The following is a 23,239-nucleotide window of genomic DNA, read 5'->3' as shown; positions in this document are numbered from 1 at the left end:
TGTGGTTACATGGCCTCTGGAGTTTGACTAGGGAAAACAGAGGTGCTCAAGATTCAGTACAAAAAAAAAAAAGAATGGAGGGGCTGGGAAGGTGGCTCAGTGGTAGAGCGCTTGCCTTGCATGCATGAGGCCCTGGGTTTGATTCCTCAGCATCACATAAGCAAAATAGAAAAAAGCCGGAAGTGGCAATGTGGCTCAAGTGGTAGAGTGCTAGCCTTGAGCTGAAGAGCTGAGGGACAGCGCCCAGGTCCAGAGTTCAGGTGCCACGACTGGACAAAAAAAAAAAAAAAAAAAAGAATGGAAACCTTTGTGTTAATACTTTTATATTGATGACATGTTGAAATAATACTTGGTGTGGGGTAAAAAGGAGTGGAAACAAAAGGAAAGAGGAAGGGTGGGGGAATACATTGCATTGATTGCACAGTCATATTCCATGTAATAAGGAACCCAGTGACTTGAAGGGATGGGGGGGTTGGGAGAGGTGAGGGAGAATGATAGAAGTGGTGACAATGATCAAGATGCAGGTACCGCCAAGTGCTGGTGGTTCACACCTTTAATACTTGCTTCTTAAAAGACAGATCTGAGGATCCAGGTTCAAAGCCAACCTGGGCCGGAAAGCCATAAAGCTTTTATATCCAGTTAATCACCAGAAAGCCAGAAATGGAGCTGTGGCTCAAGTGGTAGAGCACAAGCCTTGAGCTGAAGAGCTCAGGGACAGCACTCAGGCCCAGAGTTAAGGCCTCATGACTGACAAAAATAATAATAATAATAATAAGCTGGGCGCCAGTGGCTCATGCCTGTAATCCTAGCTACTCAGGAGGCTGAGATCTGAGGATCAGGGTTCAAAGCCAGCCCGGGCAGGAAAGTTCATGAGACTCTTATCTCCAATAAACCGCTAGAAAACCAGAAGTGGTGTTGTGGCTCAAGCGGTAGAGCGCTCACCTTGAGCTGAAGAGCACAAGGACAGCGCCCAAGCCCAGAGTTCAAGCCCCACTACAAAATAATAATAATAATAAATTAATAAATAAATTAAAAGGTGGCTACTAGCTGGGCACCAGTGGCTCGCCCATGTAATCCTAGCTACTCAGGAAGCTGAGATCTAGAAATCATGGTTCAAAGCCAGCCTAGGCAGGAAAGTCTGAGACTCTTTATCTCCAATTAACCAGCAGAAAACTGGAAGTGGTGCTGTAGCTCAAAGTGGTAGAGTGGTAGCCTTGGGTGAGAAAAAGCTCAGGGACAGTGCCCAGGCTCTGAGTTGAAGCCCCAGGACTGGAAGAAAAAAAAAAAGATGGCTTTATTTTTTAGGACTTTTAAATTATGTAAATGGCTCACATTGTATTTGTTACTTTTTAGTTTTAGACTCAAGGTCTCCTTAAGAAACCCTATGCTTGTTAACTAGTGATTCTCAGGCCTCTGCCACACACTCTCAGGCCATAATGGCCTCAGTACCCCAGGGACCAACCTGCTTATCCCCTCCAGTCACCAGAGTCTGACTGTTCTGAATGCATCACTGTAGACTGTGAAACCACGCCCAGCCTCCACCTCAGGCTGTAGGCAGGTTCCTGAGTTGGGGCCGGCACTGGGGACTTCCAAGAACTGTCAGTGATTGTTTGAGCTCCCGAAGGGATACTGTCAAGGCAGGAACTTTCCATTTCGCTTTGTCAGAAGGAAAAACATTTCCTAAACATCTGTCCTTGTCCACTTCCTCCTGTTGGGGAGGGGGGGGTAAGGTGGTTACTGGGGCTTGAACTCAGGGCCTGGGTGTTATCCCTTAGCTTTTTCACTTAAGGCTGGCCCTCTACCAATTGAGCCAGGCCTCTAGTCCAGCTTTTTGCTGGTTAGTATTTTAGAGATGGAATCTCACAGACTTTTCTACCTATGCTAGCTGTGAACCAGGTCTCAGCCTCCAGAGTTGCTATGATTACAGGCATGAATCACACCATTACTCAGCTTTACAATGACTTTGATCAAGCATAGCCAGAAGAAAAAAAAAAATCAAAGATATAAAACTTTTAGGTCCACCTGCTCGACCTTCAGCAAGGATCCAAGTTTGAAGGATGGTGACATTGAAAGATATAACCAGGCGGGCTAGGAAGATGGCTCAGTAGTAGAGCGCTTGCCTTGCCATGCATGAGGCCCTGGGCTCAATTCCTCAGCACCACATAAGCAGGAAAAAAAAAAAAAGCTGGAAGTGGCGCTGTGGCTCAGGTGGTAGAGCACTAACCTTGAGCTGAAGAGCTGAGGGACAGCGCCCAGGCCAGGATTCAAGCCCCATGACCGGACCCCCCCCCCCAAAAAAAAGAAAGATATAACCAGGTGACTGAAGTCAGTCAAAAACATCCAGAAAATTACCAAATCTATGAAAATGGTAGCAGCAGCAAAATATTCCCGTGCGTAGAGGGAGCTGAAGCCGGCTCCAGTATATGGAATAGGATCTTTGGCTCTGTATGGAAAAAGCTGATATTGGGGCTGGGAAGGTGGCTCAGTGGTAGAGTGCTTGCCTTGCATGCATGAGGCCCTGGGTTCGATTCCTCAGCACCACATAAACAGGGGGAAAAAAAGCTGGAAGTTGCACTGTGGCTCAAATGGTAGAGTGCTAGCCTTGAGCTGAAGAGCTGAGGGACAGCGCCCAGGCCCAGAGTTCAGGCCCCATGACCGGACCCCCCCCAAAAAAAAAAGCTGATATTAAGGTAACTGAAGATAAGAAGAAACACCTGCTTATTGGTGTGTCCTCAGACCGAGGGTTCTGTGGTGCTAATCACTCATCAGTTGCTAAACTGATAAAAAAAATGAGGCGGCTACACTCACAGCAGCTGGAAAAGAGGTCATGCTTGTTGGAGTTGGTGATAAACTCAGGGGCATTCTCCATAGTACTCATTCTGACAAGTTTCTGGTGACATCCACAGATGTGGGAAGAAAGCCCCCTACTTTTGGAGATGCATCAGTCATTGCTCTTGAATTATTAAATTCTGGATATGAGTTTGATGAAGGCTCTATCATCTTCAATCAATTCAGATCTGTTATTTCCTATAAGACAAGAAAAACCCATCTTTTCTCTTGATATTACTGCAAGTGCTGAGAGCATGAGCATCTATGATGATATTGATTCAGATGTGCTGCAAAATTACCAAGAGTACAGCCTGGCCAACATCATCTACTACTCCCTGAAGGAGTCTACTACCAGTGAGCAGAGTGCCAGGATGACAGCCATGGATAATGCCAGCAAGAACGCTTCTGAAATGATAGATAAACTAACTCACATTCAACCGCACCCGCCAAGCTGTCATCACTAAGGAGCTGATTGAAATTATCTCTGGGGCTGTTGCTCTGGATTAATGAAAACCAACTTCCATCCTCAGACAAGAGGTAAAGAAGGAAAATGCAGCAAGCTGATTTTGTTTTTAGCTTATTGCTGTCTTTGTCAGAAGAAACCTGTTTCATTGTTTGAATTACTAAAGACAGCAAGATGTTTGTAAATTACAATAAATGACTTACAATAAGAAAAAATAAATAAAACTTTTAATTCCAGGCTGGGAAGGTGGCTTAGTGGTTGAGTGCTTGCCTAGCATGCATGAAGCCCTGGGCTCTATTTCTTAGTACCACATACACAGAAAAAACCAAAAGTGGCGCTGTGGCTCAAGTGGTAGAGTGCTAGCCTTGAGCAAAAGAAGCTCAAGGACAGTGCCCAGGAATGGCAGAAAAAAAAAAAAAAAGTAACAAAATGAAGCTGAAACATGTTCTATGTGTGGGGGGGGAGGGTAAGAGAGGAAAACAAAAGGGGGACACATGAGTAGAGGAATAGAATGAGTAAACACAGTCATTATACTCAATGTACTTTATGTAAAAAATAGCAACTTAAAGGTATGAATGGAATGGGGAAATATAAGGGTGAAATAAGAAAGGGGTGACATCAATCAAGGCACATTGTATTCGCACCTGACTTGTGAAATTGAAACACCTTTGTAGAACTACTTAATAAAAAATTAAAAAAAAATTTTTTTGCCAGTCACAGGGCTTGAACTCTGGCCCTGGGCTCTGTCCCTCAGCTCTTGAGTGCTAGCTCAAGGCTAGCACTCTACTACTTGAGCCACTGTGCCACTTATGGTTTTCTGGTGGTTTACTAGAAATTAAGAGTCACTCGGGCTGGATGCTGGTGGCTCACGCCTGTAATCCTAGCTACTCAGGAGGCTGAGATCTGAGAATCAGATCAGATCCGTGAGACCCTCCCTGATCTCCAATAAACCACCAGAAAACCAGAAGTGGCACTGTGGCTAAAGTGGTAGAACGCTCACCTTGAGCTGAAGAGCTGAGGGACAGCACCCATACCTAGAGTTCAAGCCCCATGACCGGAAAAAAAAAAAAAAGTCTCACAGACGTTCTTGCCCAGGCTGGCTTTGAACCTCAATCCTCAGATCTCATCCCCATGAGTAGGTAGGATTACAGGCATGAGCCACCAGTGCCCAGCAAAAAAAATACATTAAAAAAAATGGTACCCAGGGCTGGGAAGGTGGCTCAGTGGTAGAGTGCTTGCCTTGCATGCATGAGGCCCTGGGTTCGATTCCTCAGCACCACATAAGCAGAAAAAGCTGGAAGTGGCACTGTGGCTCTAGTGGTAGAGTGCTCGCCTTGAGCTAAAGAGCTGAGGGACAGTGCCCAGGCCCAGAGTTCAGGCCCCATAACTGGCAAAAAAAAAAAAAAAAAAAAAAGGTACCCAAAGTACAGGGTAAAGTGGATGTGCTTAGGTGGACATGATGGTTCACATTTGTAAATCTGAGCTATTCAGGAGGCTGAGATCTGAGAAATAAGGTTCAAAGCCAGCCTGGACAGAGAAGTCTGCAACACTTCATCTCAAATTAACCAGCAAAATATCAAAAGTGGAGGTATGGCAAGTGGTAGAGCACCAGCCTATAGAGAAAACGCTAAGGAACTGTGCCCAGGTCCTGAGTTCACACCCCAGTTCGGGCATACATGTGCACACACACTCACATGGAAAAAGTGAATGTGCTTAATTTGAGTAATGAAGTACTAGAAGTCTGAGGTGGTTTGTTTTCAAGACAAAGCATTTGGTTCTGAATGGAAAATTACCTATAGCTTGCTTGCAGCCATAACAAGAGTCCATGCATTGGAAAGCCCTATAGATAAACAGGAGCAATTAGAAGGGTAACGATTAGCAGGGAGAATAAACAGCAATAAAATGATAAATTGGGTAGGAACTGTGTACATGCCAGAAAGCATAAAAGCACAAAGGTCAGGTGGAAAATTCTAAAATTCATCCAACCTCAAAAGGTGCCTTTATTCAAATTACCCAGAAGACAATGTGACTTGTCAACATCTAGGAAAGAATGTGATTCCCATAGAACTCAGACCAATGAGAACTAGAGGAGGAATCTCTAGGCACTAGAGATAAAGTTGTTCATAATCTCAGTGTGTGCCTGCCATCAGACACCCATCTTGTAAGACTGTCATGAAACTCCTGGCTGCCTTTCCTATCCTCATCTTTTGAGCTTGGATAGGTGTGTTTCTCACATAAAGTAAAATTTTTAGATCTCTTGAAAGGCAGCCTATTTTCAGGGGAAGTTGATTGAGTTAAGAAAAATTCAGGGCTAGAAAGGTGGCTCAGTGGTAGAGCGCTTGCCTTGCATGCCTGAGGCCTTGGGATCAATTACTCAGCACCACATAAGCAGAAAAAAAAAAAAGCCAGCAGTGGCACCTGTGGCTCAAGTGGTAGAGCGCTAGCCTTGAGCTGAAGAGCTGAGTGACAGAGCCCAGGCCAAGTTCAGGCCCCACGACTGGACCTCTCCCCCCAAAAAAATTTCAAGTTGGCTGCGATTATAGGCATAAGCCACAGGACCTGGCTAGTCATGCCATTTATCAGCCCACAAAAACTATATTTAGCTCTTTGCTCCACCCTCCACTACTAACCAGTACCCTGACAGCACATTGTTGTGTGAACTTTGGCCAATTACATGGCCTCTCTGAGCCTGTTTCCTCAATTGTAAAAAAGAAGTAAGTTGGCCATCCATGACCCGCACCTGTAATCCTAGCTACTCAGGAGGTTGAGACTTGAGGATTGGGGTTCAAAGCCAGCCTGGGTAGGAAAGTCCGTGAGACTCTTATCTCCAATTAACCACCAGAAAACTGCAAGTGGCGCTGTGGCTCAAGCACTAGAGCTCTAGCCTTGAGCTGAAGAGCTGAGGGACAGTGCCCAGGCTCAGAGTTCAAGCCCTGAGACGGATTGCCGGGACAATGTTCAGGGGTGTGGTGGAGGCCTCCGGAAGTTCTCTTCTCCTCCCATGTTCACAGTTACTGGTAAGGTAGTCAACCAGGACTATAGAGGGCAGGTAACTGTGATTCAGGTTTTCCTGGATGAGGATGTGTGCCCTGGCTCACAGGAATACACACATGATTACACACACACACACACACACACACACACACACTGCAGCGGTCACATGGTACTGGGTTTGGGAATCTGTCCCCCTTGGACACCTGCTCAGACAGGTGCATACACCTCCCAACTCAGTGGTTTGAACGACCTTTAATAGAATTCTCCTGTCTCTGTCCCTCCTCCAGAGGCGGGGGGACAGGGTCACCCAGTGCAATGTGGACAGGTCACTCCTCTCCCCAGCAAGGATCAAGTATAGGATAGAGCTGGGACATGGACGCTTTTCTTGTCCCCCAGGAGAAAAGTCTGAGCCACTGTCCCCAGGAGACAATAGTGTGCTTTGGTGATGGGAGCCTGGCAGAAGGGGCCTCGGTGGTCCTGGGCTCAGAGGGGGCTGGGTTTTGCATGGGTCTCTGTGGAAGCTGGAAGCAGAAGCCAGTGGGGTGGCAGGAAGTTCTGCCACCAGCTGACTTCTGCCTGTGTGGAGTCTCTCTGGACAGTTCTGGGAGCTGTCAAGTCTCTCCCTATGAGAGAGTCAGAAAAAGTGAAGTGTGTGTTCCAGGAAGACATCTGGGGAGGATCAAGGTGATTGGTCTCCCAAAGCTGGGCAGGAGACCACAGAAAGGCTCCCAGCCTCAGAGGGGGGCTCCATCTCTGGCTTGTGCCAGTCCTTCCATCTGGCAATTCTGAAAGCAACTGTCAGTCAAGAGCCCCAAGGCTGGACCAAGACTCCTGGGGCCCTGAGGCCCTCAGAGCTGCTGAGCAGTGGTCATCTGCAGAAGAAAGGCCCGAGGGAGTGAGGCTGCTGGTTAGGGATCCACAAAGGACACGGCGATGTAGCGGGTACCCCGGGTGGTGGGGAGTCCCTCGTGGTAGTGAGTGAGCCGTCCTGGGTGCATGAGGGCCCAGCCTTTCCGTGGGGCTCGGATGGAGCAGTTGTAACGCAGGAAGCGACAGCCACCACCCTGGAAGAGAGGAGCCGTCAGTGCCACAGGGAAGCTGGGCCTTTCCCAACGCTGTGCTTTCTTAGGATTGTTACCTATTCTGTTCTCTGTTCAGTTGGCCTGGGAGGGACTAAGGAGGGACTGGTGGCAGCCAGCTGCCTCTGGAAGATACTAACCAAACACTAAGATCTTGCATCTGGCCTTTAAGTCAGTCCTTACTAAGGGTGTGACCAATTGAGCCTCTGGAGAGTTGTGAAAAGTAAAATGAGACAATAAGAGCTTATTGTGGAGGGTGGCTCAGTAGTAGGAGGATTTGCTTAGCATGCTGGGGGTTTAATCCCCAGCTGAATGAATGGATGGATGAATGAGTAAATAAACAAGCACGTAAATATATATTTTAAAATTTTGTTGTTGTTGTTGTGGTCATGGGGCTTGAACTCTGGGCCTACATGCTGTCCCTCAGTTCTTCAGCTCAAGGTGACAGCACTACTACTTGAGCCCCAGCATCACTTCTGGTTTTCTGGTGGTTAATTGGAAATGAGTCTCACCGACTTTCTTTGCTCAGGCTGGCTTTGAACTGTGATCCTCAGATCTCAGGCTCCTGAGTAGCTAGGATTACAGGCGTGAGCCACTGGCACCTAGCCTAAATTTTTTTTTTTTCTGAGACCAGGACTGGAACTCACTATCTGATACTTTCACTCATGGACTGGCAACTCTACCACTTGAGCCACACCTCCAATCCTAATTAATTAATAGAAAAGCTTAAGCCAGACACCAGTAGTTCATGCCCATAATTTCAGCTGCTCAGGAGGCTGAGCCTTGGAAGATCATGGTTGGAAGCCAGCCTGGGGATGAAAAGTCGAAGAAGCTCCATTTCCAATTAACTGGCAAAAAACCCCACCAAACTGGAGGCAGGGGTCAAGTGGTAAAGCACCAGCCAAACAAGAGTAAGAAAACCAGAGCACAAAACCCCAGTACAGGTCCAAAACAATAAGCTGGTAACTCACGCCTGTAATCCTACCTACTTAGGAGGCTGAGATCTGAGGATCATGGTTCAAAGCCAGCCCAGGAGTGAATGTTCATAAGACTCATCTCTAATTAACCACCAGAAAAATAGAAGTAGTGCTATGTCTCCAGTGGTAGAGGGCTTGCCTTAAGCAAAAAGAACTCAGGGACAGTACCCCAGACCCTCAGTTCAAGTCCCATGACTGACAAAAAATAAAAAGTTCATTCAGTCCTACCTACTTACTTACTACCTACTTACTACTTACTCAATCCTCACCTACTGTTGTGGGGGTATCCTGACATCCTGGGCCCCTCCCCACTACATGCCAACGGTACCCTCACAGCAGTGACAATTCCAGGGGACATTACCAATGTGCTTCTGGGTTGGGGGTAAAAATTCTCTCCTGGGCTGGGAGGTGGTTTGGTGGTAGAGTGCTTGCCTAGCATGCATGAAGCCCTGGATTCAATTCCCCAGTACCACATAAGCAGAAAAAGCCAGAAGTGGCTCTTCAGCCTTGAGCTGAAGAGCTGAGGGGCAGTGCCTAGGCCCAGAGTTCAAGCCCCTGATGGACCAAAAAAAAAAAAAAAAAAAATCTCTCTTTGTTGAGATTCCCAGCTCAGGGCAACACCTGATAATCACAAGCCCTCCCTAAGTTCTCAGCTGTAAGGGATCCTTCATTGCGCTTGGGCCTGGGCCAAGTCCAAAACTAGAAACTTAAGGAGGAAATGGAGGCAGAGCCAGCAGCTCCCTCACTCACCATATGCAGAAACTCCAGAACTGCTCCTGCCCCACCCTGGTGTCCTTCCCCAGCTCTTTCCTTCAGCCCAAGCCTGTGTCCTGTATCCTAAGCCAGAAGCACCCTGCCACATCCCACGTAAGGAAAACTCCAGGTTTCTCATAGCAGCCTGCATTCCTCAAATGCTTATTGGGCTCCCTGTGAGCAAAGACCTGTGAACTCATTTGTTTTCCTAACTCTGCACACATAAATTGACAGAAGGGCTTCCTAGCACTGGTGGCTCACACTTGTAATCCTAGCTATTGAGAGGCTGATCTGAGGACTCCAGTTCCTGGCAGAGGAATCCATGAGTCTCTCTCTCTCTTTTTTTTTTTTTTGTCGGTAGTGGGGCTTGAACTCTGGGCCTGGGCGCTGTCCCTCAGCTCTTCAGCTCAAGGCGAGCGCTCTACCACTTGAGCTACAGCGCCACTTCCGGTTTTCTGGTGGTTTATTGGATATAGGAGTCTCACGGTCTCTCCTGCCCGGGCTGGCTTTGAACCGCGATCCTCAGATCTCAGCCTCCTGAGTAGCTAGGATTACAGGCGTGAGCCACCAGCGCCCGGCTTCTCTCTCTTTTTTTTTTGGTCATGGAGCCTGAACTCTAGACCTGGGTGCTGTCCCTCAGCTCTTCAGCTCAGGGCTAGTGCTCTAGTTCTTTTTTTTTTTTTTTTTTTTTGGGTCCAGTCGTGGGGCCTGAACTCTGGGCCTGGGCACTGTCCCTCAGCTCTTCAGCTCAAGGCTAGTGATCTACCACTTGAGCCACAGCGCCACTTCCGGCTTTTTTCTTTTTGCTTATGTGGTGCTGAAGAATCGAACCCAGGGCCTCAAGCATTCAAGGCAAGCGCTCTACCACTGAGCCACCTTCCCAGCCCCAGTGCTCTAGTTCTTGAGGCACAGCACTGCCTCTGGCTTTTTCTATTTATGTGGTGCTGAGGAATTGAACCCAGGGCCTCAAGCATGCTAGGCAAGCACTCTACCACTGAGCCACCTTCCTAGCCCCTCCATGAGTCTTTTTTTTTTTTTGGTTGGTCGTGGGGCTTGAACTCTGGGCTTGGGTGCTGTCCCTGTGGTCTTCAGATCAAGGTCAGCGCCACTTCCGGTTTTCTAGTGGTTTACTGGAGATAAGAGTCTCATGGACTTTCCTGGCCGGGCTGGCTTTGAACCGCCATCCTCCAATCTCAGCCTCCTAAGTAGTTAGGATTACAGGCTACAGGCGTGAGCCATCGGAGCCCAGCTCCCATGAGTCTCTTATCTCTAGTTAACCGCTAAAAAAGCCAAAGGTGGAGATGTGGCTCAAGTGGTAGAGTACCCGCTTTGAGCAAAACACCTAAGGGGCAGTGCCCAGGCCCTGAGTTCAAGTCCTAGTACGTGCACAAGAAACTGGTATAGTGGAAGGAAGGATTCAGAATCAGCACTTTGGCCCTGAACCTTTTGCAGTTTGTGCTCTGCTCCCTTTGGAGTCTCTCCCTCCTGATAACTTGTGCCCTGATCCCACCTGCCTGGAAGCCCTCCATGCGCTTACAGCATCGCTTTTCTCTGGCTTTCTAGCCCTGTCACTGAGTCTGAGCCTGTCTGCCATCACCACCTAGTATACTGCTTACCAGCCAGCCTCAGTGCTCCCTCCAGACCCCTCCCACGCCCCAGGTGGCCCTGCTCACCTCATAGTCCTCCCCGACCCTGTTCAGGGCGATATTGATGGTGAAGGTGGAGGCATCATGGTGTGGCATCAGGGAGGGCTGTTCATCCGGCTTGTATCGGACAACGAAGGCCAAGTCAAACTGGGCCTGTGTAGGGGCAGGCAACAGGGACACCTGGTCAGTCAGGAGAGGCCTCGGAGGACTGAAGGGGCAGGGGGCAGCAGCCGGGGGGCCTTGTTCAATGTGTGGGGACATCAGCTTCCAAAAGAAAAATGTAATTTTTCACACCAGGCCCTCCAGTGTACAACAGCCCAGACAGAAAAGATTCAAGGAAAAAAGAACATTTATTTTTAAAAGGAAAGAGGGAATCAAAAGGGATAGAAAGGAAGGGGAAGGAGCAGAAAGGGTCGAAGAAAAGAAAAGCAAGGAGGGAATCAGGAATGAATGAGCCCAATCCTCAAGACCCTTTTAAGCAACTACTGATTCCTTGAGCACAGGGTCTAGGCACACCTGAGCAGGTATGTCGAGAAAAGCACATGAATAAAGAAGTAACTGAGCTCAGGAGGGAGGGAGACAGATGGAGGTACAGAGCACAGATCCACCCAGTGACAGCACAAGAGAGAAAGCTCATACATCTTTTTTTTTCTTTCTTTCTTTTTTGGGGGGGTCCGGTCATGGGGCCTGAACTCTGGGCCAGGGCGCTGTCCCTCAGCTCTTCAGCTCAAGGCTAGCGCTCTACCACTTGAGCCACAGCACCACTTCCGGCTTTTTTCTTTCTGCTTATGTGGTGCTGAGGAATCGAACCCAGAGCCTCTGGCATGCAAGGCATGCGCTCTACCACTGAGCCACCTTCCCAGCCCCCTTTTTTTTTTTTTCGGTTGTGGGATCTGAACTCTGGGCCTGGGTGCTGTCCCTCAGCTTTTCAACTCAATGCTAATGCTCTACTACTTGAGCCATGGCGCCACTTCTGGCTTTTTCTACTTATGTGGTGCTGAGGAATTGAACCCAGGGCCTCATGCATGCAAAGCAAGCACTCTACCATTGAACCACCTTCCCAGCCCTCACACATCTTTTATGGGCTGGCATGGGAGCAGTGGAGTCAAACCAGACAGGATTAAAAAAAGGTGTGGTCAGAAACGAAGGCAATGTACTGGGACCATAGGTACCTCCCAGGCCCCGCCCCCAGACCCCACCTCCCAGAAACCCCGCCCCCAGATGCTGGGAGAACCCATCTTCCTAGGGTCCAAATTCCAGCCTTCTCCTCAAAACTGGGAGTGCTCCCCCTGCCCCCTCCCACACCCCATCCTGCTCCCTCCAGAGGCTCCTGGCTGCACCCCAGGCACACCTACCCTGGTGTAGTACCCTGGGTAGAGCTTCTCCGTCAGGGGAGCAATGTACTCCATCAGGAACTTGTGCCACTCCCGCTCGAAGTTGATCTGATTCATGTGGATGTCGATGGTAGGCACATTTTCATAGCCACCCTGGATCCGGTTGTCCTGGAAGTGACCACACACAGTGGGGCAGGCAGCCAGCTACGAGACGGCTTCCGGATCCCCATGCCCCGGATGCAGGCTCCAGGGCCCTCCCCTAAAGCACAGGATTGGACTACACCGCATTACATAGGGTTTTATGGAGGGGTTTTGCCGTTGTCATTAAAGCCCTGATTCATTCATCAAACAAGAGGGTAGCCTAGGTGGGCCACGTCTGTCAGATGGGTCTTCTTTATTTTTTATTTGTACTAGTACTAGGGCTTGAGCTCTGGTCCTAGGCACTATTCCTTACCTGTTTCCACTCAAGGCTGAGGCTCTACCACAGAAGCCACAGCTCCACTTCCAGTGTTTTGGTGGTTAGTTGGACATAAAAGACTCACAGACTTTCCTGCTCTGGCTGGCTTCGAACCACAATCACCAGATCTCAGCTTCCTGAGAGGCTAGGATGACAGGCGGCTTTGGGTGAGCACTTTGATGAAGAGGCTTGGAAGAGACAAACCATGTCACCCACTTGCTTTGAATTCTGCCGACAACCACGTGATCATGGATAAGAACCCGAGTTTCACAGGACACACCAGTACCCCCAAAAGCTTACACTATAGCTTTGAGAGACACGGGCACATGGGCCACAGGCTGAGGTCTGAGGATTACAGTTGGAAACCAGCCCAGGCAGAAAAGTCTGTGAGACTCTTTATCTCCAAGGAACCAGCAAAAAACAAACAAACAAACAAAAAGCCAGAAGTGGAGGTGTGGCTCAAGTGGGTGATTGTCAGCCTTGAGTGAAAAAGCCAAATCAGAGCAGGAGGCCCTGAGTTCAAGCTCAAAAATTGATAAATAAAATAATAATATAAAACTAAAGCTGGGTGCTAGTGGCTCATACCTGTAATCCTAGCTACCCAGGAGGTATCTGAGGATCCCAGTTCAAAGCCAACCCCCAGCAGGAAAGTCTATGAGACTCGTATCTCCATTTAAAACAAACAAACAAACAAAAAACTCAGAAAACCACAAGTGGCGCTGTGGCTCAAGTAGTAGAGAGCTTGCTGAAAAGCTGAGGGACAGCGCCCAGGCTCAGAGTTCAAGCCCCATGACCAATCGAAAAAACAAAAATCCTAAAAGCAGTGTGTGAACTGACCAGGATCAGGTGCAGGCAGGGATTTCTCCCCCTCTCCCCGGAGAACAGCCTTTCCTGCCGCCTGTGTCGGTGTCTGATGCACCTGTTGCTATATCCGGGTGCCCTACAGCACACCCTTGCTCCCCCCCATCTCACCCTGCTGGCCCACAGACAGGAGCAACTCACAGTTAAGGCAGTTCAAAGTCAGTCAGTGACAGCATGGGAATCAACACTGCACCCCTACCTTCTCAACCCCTTCATTCCTGTCTGCAGGCACCCCCAAACACAAGAGGGCTTCTAAAAAACAGTCTGGGTAGCTAGAAGACCCAGCGTGGTGACATGGGATGGGTGGGCAGTGTCCCTGCAGCCCCCAAACCCCAGTGTCTAGAGGGTGTGTACCTTGTTGTCGCCCAGGGACCACTGGCCATAGTGCTCCATCTCTTCTACCAGCTCATCACAGGCTGCCTCCGTGAAGATGGGGAACCAGTAGACATCTGGGCAGGGCTGGGAAGAGGGAGGGCTCAGTCATAGCACCGCCCCCTCCTCTGTGGTGGCATCCACTGCCTGCCCTCCCCACACCGACAGTCCTTGGAGTATTTCTGTGAAGCAGGGGCTCAGTGCATGCTGTGCAGGCTGAGTGAACTGTTGAAGGCAGAGCTCAGACAGTGCTGCTCAGCCAAGGTGGCAGAACCACCAGTGCCGTGATAAGGAAAGGAAGGCGCGTGCTCAGGAAGGAGGCTGCAGACATGGAGAGGACTTCCGGCCTACACATCCCACTCAGGAATCTCTGTCCTCCCTCCCGCTCCATGGAAGCCACAGAGATAAACTGCCAACAGGACAACACAGCCACCTCCCCACCCCCTCCTCTTTTTGTTGTTGTTGTTGTCATACTCATCCTGGGGCTTGAACTCAGGGCCTGGGTCCCGTCCCCTAGCTTTCTTGCTCAAGGCTGGTATTGTACCACTTGAGCCATGGCTGTACTTTATGCTTTTTGTTGGTTAATTGGAGATTAAGAGTCTCACAGACTTTCTTCCTTGGTCTGGCTTTGAACTGTGAGCCCCAGATCTAAGCTTCCTGAGTAGCCAGGATGACGCAGCTGGCCCGCTCATTCCTCTGCTCCAAGTGCTGCCAGAGTGGACAGGAAGGAGCTGCCCACCCCCAACCCCGGTGGCGGCAGTGCAGGGGACACCCACAGCCCTTACCGTCTCCACCAGCTTCCCCTCCAGGGCTTTGGTGTAATTCTCATGGATGTACTTTTCTTTCCAGTCCTGCAGGAAGGGAAAGCAGGCTGGGGTCCTTGGGCCTAGCCTGAGCCAGTGGGGGCTCAGGATGCTCAAGGAAGGTCTTATTTCCACAGTCCCTCCATTCCCCCACCCCCACCTAATTTGAGTGGATATGAACATGCTTGAGAGGCAGGTGGGTGCATGCCTGGGCCCACTGAAGGTGTTATGTACATATGTGTGTTGGTGTATCACATGTCTATGCAGGTATACACAAAGGCTCACATCAGCTGCAAACTTCCACCGTTCAGATACGTCATACTGTCCCCTCCCATGTCCGCACAACACCCTCAGAAGGCAGACTGGGATGACACCCACATTAAGGCTAAATAAGTCTCCAAAAGCTGAGAGGCTGCAGACACAGCTGATGCCAGCTGACACCTGGTACCTCCACTAGATGGCGCTGCCCTGCGCCATCCAACAGAACTCTGCCCTGAGGGAGAGGGCAGGAGACCCACAGACCAGGGAGTCCCTCCCCTCCTCCACCCAGCATCTCACCTCAGGGTTGCTGAACACCTCCCAAAGATCGTTGTGCAGATGGGTGGTCTGGTAGTTATCCAGGGAGAGGAGGTGGCCGAAGGGATGCCGGTTGGTCAGGAACATGAACACTTCCTGGAGAGAGTAACCCAAGCATGCAGAAGGCCCTCCTCACCCCACCCCACCCCACCCCTACGAACCATGGATGGAGAAGACCCTCCTCATTCACCCCTACACTCCATGGATGGAGAAGACTCTCTTCACCCCACCCCTGAGGTCCATGAATGGAGACGATCCTCCTCAACCCACCCCTATAGCCTGTGGATAGAGAAGACCCTTCTCACCCCACCCCTACAGCCCATGCACTGGGAAGACCCTCCCCCTGCAGCCTGTGATGAAGACTCTTCCCACGCACCACCAGCCTGCCCCACCATGATTCAAGTTTCTAAGTGCGGATCCCCAGCACCCGGCTCTCCCCACAAGGAAATGGGATCAGGGAAAGCCCCTGGAAGACTGATCAGATAATAGAAGAACAGGCTGTGCTCTTCTCTTGTTTTTTGGTTGTTTTAGTATTTTCTGTGCTAAAGATTGAAGCCAGGCAGGGCCTCATGCATGTTGAGCAAGCACTTGGCTAAAGACTATTCTCATCTTGAAGTTCGGGTCACGGAAGAAAACCTTAGCATAATATCATTTAAAAAGAAACAAACAAGCCAGGCACCTGTGGCTTATGCCTGTAATCCTAGCTGCTCAGGAGGCTGAGATCTAAGTTCAAAGCCAGCCGGAGCAGAGAAGTCCGAAAGACTCTTATCTCCACTTTCAGAAAACCAGAAGTGGCACTGTGGCTCAAGCGGTAGAGCGCTCACCTTGAGCTGAAAAGGTGAGAGAGAGTGCCCAGGCCTAGAGTTCAAGCCCATGACCGACCAAAAAAAAAAAGAAAAAGAAAAGAAAGAAAGAAACAAACAAACCAAGTGCCAATGGCTCACGCCTGTAACCCTAGCTACTCAGGAGGCTGAGATCTGAGGATCACAGTTTAAAGCCAGCCCAGGCAGGAAAGGCCATGAGACTCTTATCTCCAATAAGCCACCAGAAAACCAGAAGTGGTGCTGTGGCTCAAGTGGTAGTGCTCGCCTTGAGCTGCAGAGCTGAGGGACAGAATCCAGGCCCAGAGTTTAAGCCCCACAACTGACAGGAAAAAAAAAAAAAAAAGAAACAAACAAAAACAGGCACTGGTAGCCAATGCCTTTAATCCGAGCTACTCAGGATGTGAAGATCAGAGGATACTGGTTCAAAGCCAGTCTGGCAGCAAAGTCCTGTGAGACTTTTATCTCCAATTAACCACCCAAGAGCCAAAAGTGGCTCAAAGTGGTAGAGTGCTAGTCTTGAGCAAAGGAAGCTCAGGGACAGCACCCAGGCCCTGAGTTCAAACTCTAGGACTGCCAAAATAGAGAAAAGAAAAGAGAGCAGTATGAGATGAAATGCACACACAGAGTAAGAGGCAAACCAACACAGGTACGTGTTGGTCCACACACTGGTCCCACAGTCCTGAGGACTGGCTCCACCCAGTGCCGGCGAGGGGGGGTGGGGGTGGGGACGGGGAAGGGCAGTCTGCCCCGACAGGCCAGGGGCTCACCTGCTGCCGGATGTTGGCACAGAAGGCCATGTCGGCATCCAGCTTGCTATGGTGGAACAGGTCGCTGTGCTGCAGCTCGGCCCGCAGGGCACTGCCCTTGATCAGGTAGATGTTGGAGATGTAGGGCACATTCCATACCCCGCTGAGGGACAGAGAGGGGGGCAAAAGGGGTCAACAGGCTGGCAGGTAGCGTCACAGGCTAGGAGGGCTGGATGGAGAGTGATCTGATTCTTCCACACCTGGGCCTAGGAACATGTGTCAGGAAGTCCTCCTCTATGTCTAACTGGAGTCCCCCTTGCTTGACGTTTGGCAGTAATCGGAAGGTGAGCAGGACAGGTTGGGAAGGGAGGCCCCACTGGAGAGGAGGAGCAGCCCCCATGCCAGGGGTACTCACACTCTTCGGCCCTGCACGATGTCCACGTAGTCCTCAGAGCGGGCATAGTAGCCGTCCGCACTCAATGCCCCCCAGAAGTTGGACCAGAGTCTCCCATGGCGGGTTAAGAGTGGGGCGATGACATTCCTGAAGAAAGGGAGGACCCGGAAACTGAGCTGGCGATGGGGAGGGACAGGGGCCCGGCCGCCCTTCTGCAGGGGTCTCTGCACCTCGCTTGGAGGGGGGGAGGGTTGGCCTGGACGGGGCTTGACCATCAGCCTCTTTCTCCCTCCCGTGCAGGGGGTGGGGCGGGGTGTGGCCATTCATGATCAGCCCTTATTGTCAGGGTGAGGATCCCACAGCCCAAAAGTCGTGAGAGAGGCCCAGATGGAGGAGATAGAAACAGGGGCTGCTGCAGCCTGCCCAGACCTCTCCCAGTAGGCGTGGGGATGGAGCTGGCCTATCTGGTCCATCAGCAGTGGGGGTGGCCCTGCTTACTTGTTCTGCTCAATCAGCAGCCTCAGGCTGTCTGCCTCTGTCAGGGCCACGTCGGCATCCACGCTGAAGTAGTAGGTGCAGGTCAGGTCCTGGCGGCAGAGGTCTCTGTGAAGGAAGAGTCCCTGAGGTCAGCCTCTGCCCACATCGGTCACCATGGTTTGGCTTCATGACACACCAGTGGAGCAGCTGCAGAGAGGCCTGTGAAGTCCCAGTGCACACTGGGAATTGTTGGAGGTCCCTCCTAACACTGAGGCTCACATCTGAGCTCCTGTTCTCAACATGAAGGCCCAGAGCTAGACAAATGACAAAAGCTGGTTCCGGGAAGAGCACAGGCCACCATAGGCCTGTAGAACACTGCACAGGGTGGGCATGGGGCTAGTGCAGAGCAATAAACCATACATCTGGTACCCAAGTTGGAGCTAGTCTTTAACTAGCTCAGCTTGCTTGCTCAGTTGGCGCTCTGCCACTTGAGCTATGCTTCCAGCCTGGCTTTTTGCCAGTTATTTTGGCATAGATTTTGGTAGATGACTTGGTTTCCATCCCAAGCAGTGCCAACAGAAATACAGAAATAAAAATGTATATCAGCCATGCACCAGTGTGCTCACACCTGTTATCCTAATTGCACAGGAGACTGAGATCTGGAGGATCATAGTTTGAGACCAACCCAGGTAGAAAAGTCTGTAAAGACTCCAATCTCCAAAATAACCGGCAAAAAGCCAAGCTTGGAAGTATGGCTTAAATGGCAGAACAAGCAAGTCAAGTTAACGAAAATAAAGAAACAAATAGAAAAGCTGTCCTTTTTGCTCCTTTGGTTCAGAGCTTAACAAATGATGCCTGGTGAAGATGTTCCCTCTGCCTGGTTTTGTATGGCCAGTGAGCTAAAAACAGCTAAACATGGCTTTCCATCCTTAAATGACAGAGGGAGAAATTGAAAGAACACATGGAAAGGATGCCTTCCTCTGAGCAAGCTCAATTTCAGTATCCATAAATACAGTTTTGCTGGATTGCAGCCAAACTCATTCGTCTCATCTGGAGCTGCCTTACAGCGTGGCCATGGGGCCTGCAAAGACTGACCTATGTCCTATCCTTCACAAGGAGTTTGCCAACCCTGAGTCTGGACCCAAAACAATTCGACAGTCAACACACATTATTTGCATCTGCTGGGCACCGGTGGCTCATACCTGTAATCCTAGCTACTCAGCAGGCTGAGATCTGAGGATCGCTGACCAAAGCCAGACCAGGCAGGAAAGTCCAAGAGACTCTTATCTCCAATGAACCACCAGAAAAACAGAAGTGGCACTGTGGCTCAAAGTGGTAGAATGCTAGCCTTGTGTAAAAGAGCTCAAGGGACAGTGCCCAGGCCCCGAGTCCAAGTCCCACAACAGACAAAAAAACAATTTTTTTCCTTGTTTTCTGGTGGTAATGGAGCTTGAACTCACAGCCTCATGACTCCTAGGTTGAATCCACCACCAGAGCCATGTCTCCAGCCCTGATCGTCTCTGGTGATTTTTAGGATAAAATCTCATTCCTAGCTCAGACACACCTGTGAGCCAAAATCTAACTCCTTTAAGTTTCTCAGTGTTGCTAGGATCATAGGTATGTGCCACTGGGTCCAGTTCCCTATGTTAACATGGGTCTCTCAGTCTTTTCTCTCCTGGCTTGCCTGGGATCACAATTCAATTCTCCCAATCTCAGCTTCCCACAGGAATAAAAAGTACACATCAGTGTACACAGCTGTAGGTTGAGAAGGGATCTCTTGAACTTTTCTTCCTGGGCTAGCCTCAAACCTTGAGCCTCCTAATATCTCAGCCTCCCAAGTAGCTAGGACTATAGGTACCACCAGCACCTAGCTTTTTTTGTTGTTGTTGGTCGTGGGGCCTGAACTCTGGGCCTGGACGCTGTCCCTCAGCTCTTACGCTCAAGGCTAGCACTCTTGACTGGCTTCTTAATAATACAGGTAAAAAACAGAGTTTGTTTCTATCAGTTTTACCTACTCCAGCCCCTCCTCTTTCTTTAATTTACTGCGTGTGTGTGTGTGTGTGTGTGTGTGTGTGTGTGTGTGTGTGTGTGTGTGTGTGTGTGTGTGTGTGTGTGTGTGTGTGTGTGTGTGTGTGTGTGTGTGTGTGTGTGTGTGTGTGTGTGTGTGTGTGTGTGTGTGTGTGTGTGTGTGTGTGTGTGTGTGTGTGTGTGTGTGTGTGTGTGTGTGTGTGTACTAGGCATTGAACTCAGAGCCCAAAGTTCTCAAGTTCTCATTGGTTTTTGTTCAGGGTTGGTGCTCTACCACTTGAGCCACACCTCTGCTCCTGTTTCTGTTAGTTGAAGACAAAGGGTTTCTCAGATGTGTCTGCTTGGGCTGGCTTTGAACTGGGATCCTCAGATCTCAGCCTCCTGAATAGCTAGGATTACAGATGTTAGCCATGGGTGCTGGTATGTCTTCTTCATTTGCTTCTTGAGTTCAAATGCCACTGCTCAGCCTGCCCTGTAGTCCTGAGTTTGTGGGGGAGAGACTACTTCCCCCCAATTGGCAGTTGGGAACAGTGAGGCCCAGACAGGGGCCAGAATGTGCCCGGAGGAGACCGCAGGGCCTTGTGCATTCCTGTCCTCTGCCCGCCATGGTCAAATGCCTACCACCACCAGCCAAAGGAACCCCATCTCTGACTCACGCGCCCATGTTCCTGGCGTCCGCGTTTGCCATCCGCACCTCGGGACCCACCAGTTTCACAGACTGGTACTCGCCCCCATGCTCTGCCAGGAACTGCTCCACCTGGGCCCTGTGGTGCTTCTCCTGAGAGGGAGGAGGATGTGGAGGGGGAAGATGAAGGGGAGGACTAGGGCATGGGTCCCACCCACCCATGGATCGCAGCCTGGCTGTCCTCTTCACCTCTGGTATGTTCTAGACCTCTGCCCAGGCTGGGTCCAATGTTCAGTCAGTGTCCTTTCCTGGCCATCCTTGGACCAGACCCAGACCCACAGGCCTCTCAAGAGCCCCTGCTACCCCTAGCTCTGCAAGCCCCACATCTAGAGATTGTTGACCCTAGAGGTCTGGGAGTGATTCCAGTGTGTATGTGTGTGCGTACACACGCAAGTCCTAGGGCTTGAACTCAAAGTCTCTTAGCTTTTTCACTGAAGGGTAGTGCTTTACTACTTGAACCACAGCTCTACTTCTAGCTTTTTTCTGGTTAACTGAAGATAAAAGTCTCATCAACTTTCCTGCCCAGGCTGGCTTTAAACTTCAGTCCTCAGATCTCAGCCTCCTGAGCAGCTGGGATGATAAGTGTAAACCACAGATGTCCCATTGGCCTCAATTTTTTTTTTGTTTGTTGGTCTGGGCTTGGGTGCTGTCCCTCAGCTCTTCAGCTCAGGGCGAGCGCTCTACCACTTGAGCCACAGTACCACTCCTAGTTTTCTGAGTGGTTTATTGGAGATAAGAGTCTCTCAGCTTTTCCTGTCCAGGCTGGCTTTGAACTGCGATCCTCAGATCTCAGCCTCCTGAGTAGCTAGGATTTCAGGCATGAGCCACCATGCCCAGCTGGCCTCAAACTCTTGATCCTAGCTTTGCACAATGTCAGTATTGTAGCCAATTAAGTTTGGCCAAAGTGCCATTATTGCCAATTGGGAACAAAGTATTTTTGGGTGCCAATACTGGAACTTGAGCTCAGGGCCTAGGCACTGTCCCTTAGATTTTTCCACTGAAGAATAGCACTCTATCACTTGAGACACAGCTCTACTTCTGGCTTTTTGGTGGTTAATTGGAGATAAAGAGTCTCCTCGCTGGGTGCTGGTGGCTCACGCCTGTAATCCTAGCTACTCAGGAGGCTGAGATCTGAGGATCATGGTTCAAAGCCAGCCTGGGCAGGAAAGTCTGTGAAACTCATCTTCAATTAACCACCAAAAAATCAGAAGTGGCACTGTGGCTCGAAGTGGTAGAGCACTAGCTTTGAGCAAAAGCACTCAGGGACAGTGCTTAGGCCCTGAGTTCAAGCTCCACAACCAACAAAACAAAACAAAAACCCCTTTCGATCCTCCTGCCTCAGCCTCCCCAGTGCTGGGATGGGAAGTCAGGGGTGTACCACCACACCTGGTGATTACCCCTATTTCATCAATGAAGAAAAAGAAGCACAGAGATGGTTAGGTCCCTGCCCGTGGTCACACAGCCACTAGAAGCAGCAGTGCTGAGATCCAAGCCACACCAGTCTGGCTCCAGAATCGACCTACTGATTGGAAGATTCAGCCCACCACCCCACATGGCTCAAGCAAATGTCTTTCAGCTGGACCCTCAGGGGTCTCAGGCTACCTCATGGGGCTGAGCTCTTAAGCCAAGCCACCCAGAATGCCCCAGAGCACTCGCTACTCACATGGTTGTGAATGAAAAGCCGCATCTGTTTCCGAGGGTAGTGGAGTCGCAGGAGCCGCTGGAAAAACAGGGACAGGAACGGCGTGGGCTGCTCAATGAACACACCGACCAGGACCACGGGCAGGGCTTCATCCTGTGTGGGGGCGGGCGGGCAGGGGACCCGAGCTCAGCAGGGTCCAACCACGGCACTGCTGCACTGCTGAGCCCTGAGCCGCAACCAGAAGCCGGTGGCCTCAGCAGGACAGGAGAGCCTGGGCCCTGGAGTGCCAAGCTCTGCGCAGGTGGGCAGAGGTGGGGCTGGCAGGGCAGAGTGGAGGGAGCGGTGGGAACTGGGGCTCGGAGGGGGTGGCGGGTGGCATTCTATTGGGGGAGCCTCCTGTGGTGCTCAAGATGGGCTGGGGAGGATGAAGGTCCTGGCATGGGGCGGGGCCGCAGGAGCTGGAGGATCCAGAGGGAAGAAACCTAAACAGGCCTCTGGAAGGAGGCTGGAGCCTGGAGAATCTAGGAGGGCTTCTAGGAGGAGGCACTTGAAGGGAGAACAAAGGAGATGGGACCCTTGACAGGATGGTGACTTCTTTTTCTACCGTCAGAGACAGTCTATTCAGAACAGGCTATTCAGAATCACCCATCCTCCGCTCCCTCCTCTAAGGACTGGTCCCAAAGGTCCCCTGGGTGGGCAGCCTCACCCCAATGCCCCTGAGGCTGCGCAGACCCTCCTCACACACGGTGCAGCCTGTCTCGAAGGTCCAGAAGCGTGGGATGTAGTTGCCCAGGTAGTTCAGCTGTAGCTGTCAGAAGACACAGGGTTAGGAGCTGGCTCCGCCCACTCCCAGCCACCTAGATTGGACAGGAGCCACTCCCACCTCCACCTGGATTGGACAGAAGCAGGCCCAGCCCCACCCACTCCTAGCTACCAGCCCACATCACCTGGGTTGGACAGGAGCAGGCCTAGCCCCGCCCACTCCCTAACACCAGCCCATCTCCCCTAGTTTCTGGTGGGTAGCACACTCAGACCTTCCCACCCAGCAGGTAGAGGGGAAAAGGTTCTACCCCTAGGAGATAGCTGTGCCTGCTCCAAGTGTCCAGCGTTGTCTCCCTACCTTGGTGGGCCCGTTGCCATGGATCAGGACTGGGAGAGTGTCGTAGGCCAGGTTCCGTGCTCTCACGTGGCCCATTTCAAACTTGAGTACCACTTCATCTGAGGGTCAAGAAAGCCCAGCCCAGAGTCAGCCAGGGATGCAAGCCTAGGGCTGACAGGCTGCAAGCAGACCATGGCCTG

General features: G+C 50.7%; 1 protein-coding gene and 1 pseudogene across 2 annotated transcripts in view; one reads left to right on the top strand and one right to left on the bottom strand.

The window, feature by feature from the left end:
• The first annotated feature begins 2,313 nt into the window (after window positions 1-2,313).
• Window positions 2,314-3,487, top strand: LOC138838187 (ATP synthase subunit gamma, mitochondrial-like; annotated as a pseudogene).
• Window positions 3,488-6,522: 3,035 nt separating this feature from the next.
• The window catches only part of Plod1 (procollagen-lysine,2-oxoglutarate 5-dioxygenase 1), a 32,342-nt gene continuing 15,625 nt past the window's right edge, over window positions 6,523-23,239 (bottom strand). For both annotated transcript variants that reach the window (XM_070037390.1, XM_070037391.1), the window contains 13 exons: window positions 23,061-23,158; window positions 22,647-22,748; window positions 21,962-22,093; window positions 20,270-20,391; window positions 17,607-17,711; window positions 17,130-17,255; window positions 16,736-16,877; window positions 15,127-15,240; window positions 14,551-14,616; window positions 13,748-13,852; window positions 12,097-12,243; window positions 10,769-10,894; window positions 6,523-7,350 (listed from right to left, as the gene is read on the bottom strand). In XM_070037390.1, the coding sequence (XP_069893491.1) occupies window positions 7,195-7,350; window positions 10,769-10,894; window positions 12,097-12,243; window positions 13,748-13,852; window positions 14,551-14,616; window positions 15,127-15,240; window positions 16,736-16,877; window positions 17,130-17,255; window positions 17,607-17,711; window positions 20,270-20,391; window positions 21,962-22,093; window positions 22,647-22,748; window positions 23,061-23,158 (1,541 nt within the window). In that variant the 3' untranslated portion in view covers window positions 6,523-7,194. The remainder of the gene's footprint in view (window positions 7,351-10,768; window positions 10,895-12,096; window positions 12,244-13,747; window positions 13,853-14,550; window positions 14,617-15,126; window positions 15,241-16,735; window positions 16,878-17,129; window positions 17,256-17,606; window positions 17,712-20,269; window positions 20,392-21,961; window positions 22,094-22,646; window positions 22,749-23,060; window positions 23,159-23,239) is intronic.

The sequence above is a fragment of the Dipodomys merriami genome, unplaced genomic scaffold (assembly GCF_024711535.1).
Source record: "Dipodomys merriami isolate MVZ:Mamm:240054 unplaced genomic scaffold, mDipMer1.0.p SCAF_28, whole genome shotgun sequence".
Lineage (NCBI taxonomy): Eukaryota > Metazoa > Chordata > Mammalia > Rodentia > Heteromyidae > Dipodomys > Dipodomys merriami.
This window is presented reverse-complemented; position numbering and strand designations above follow the sequence as displayed.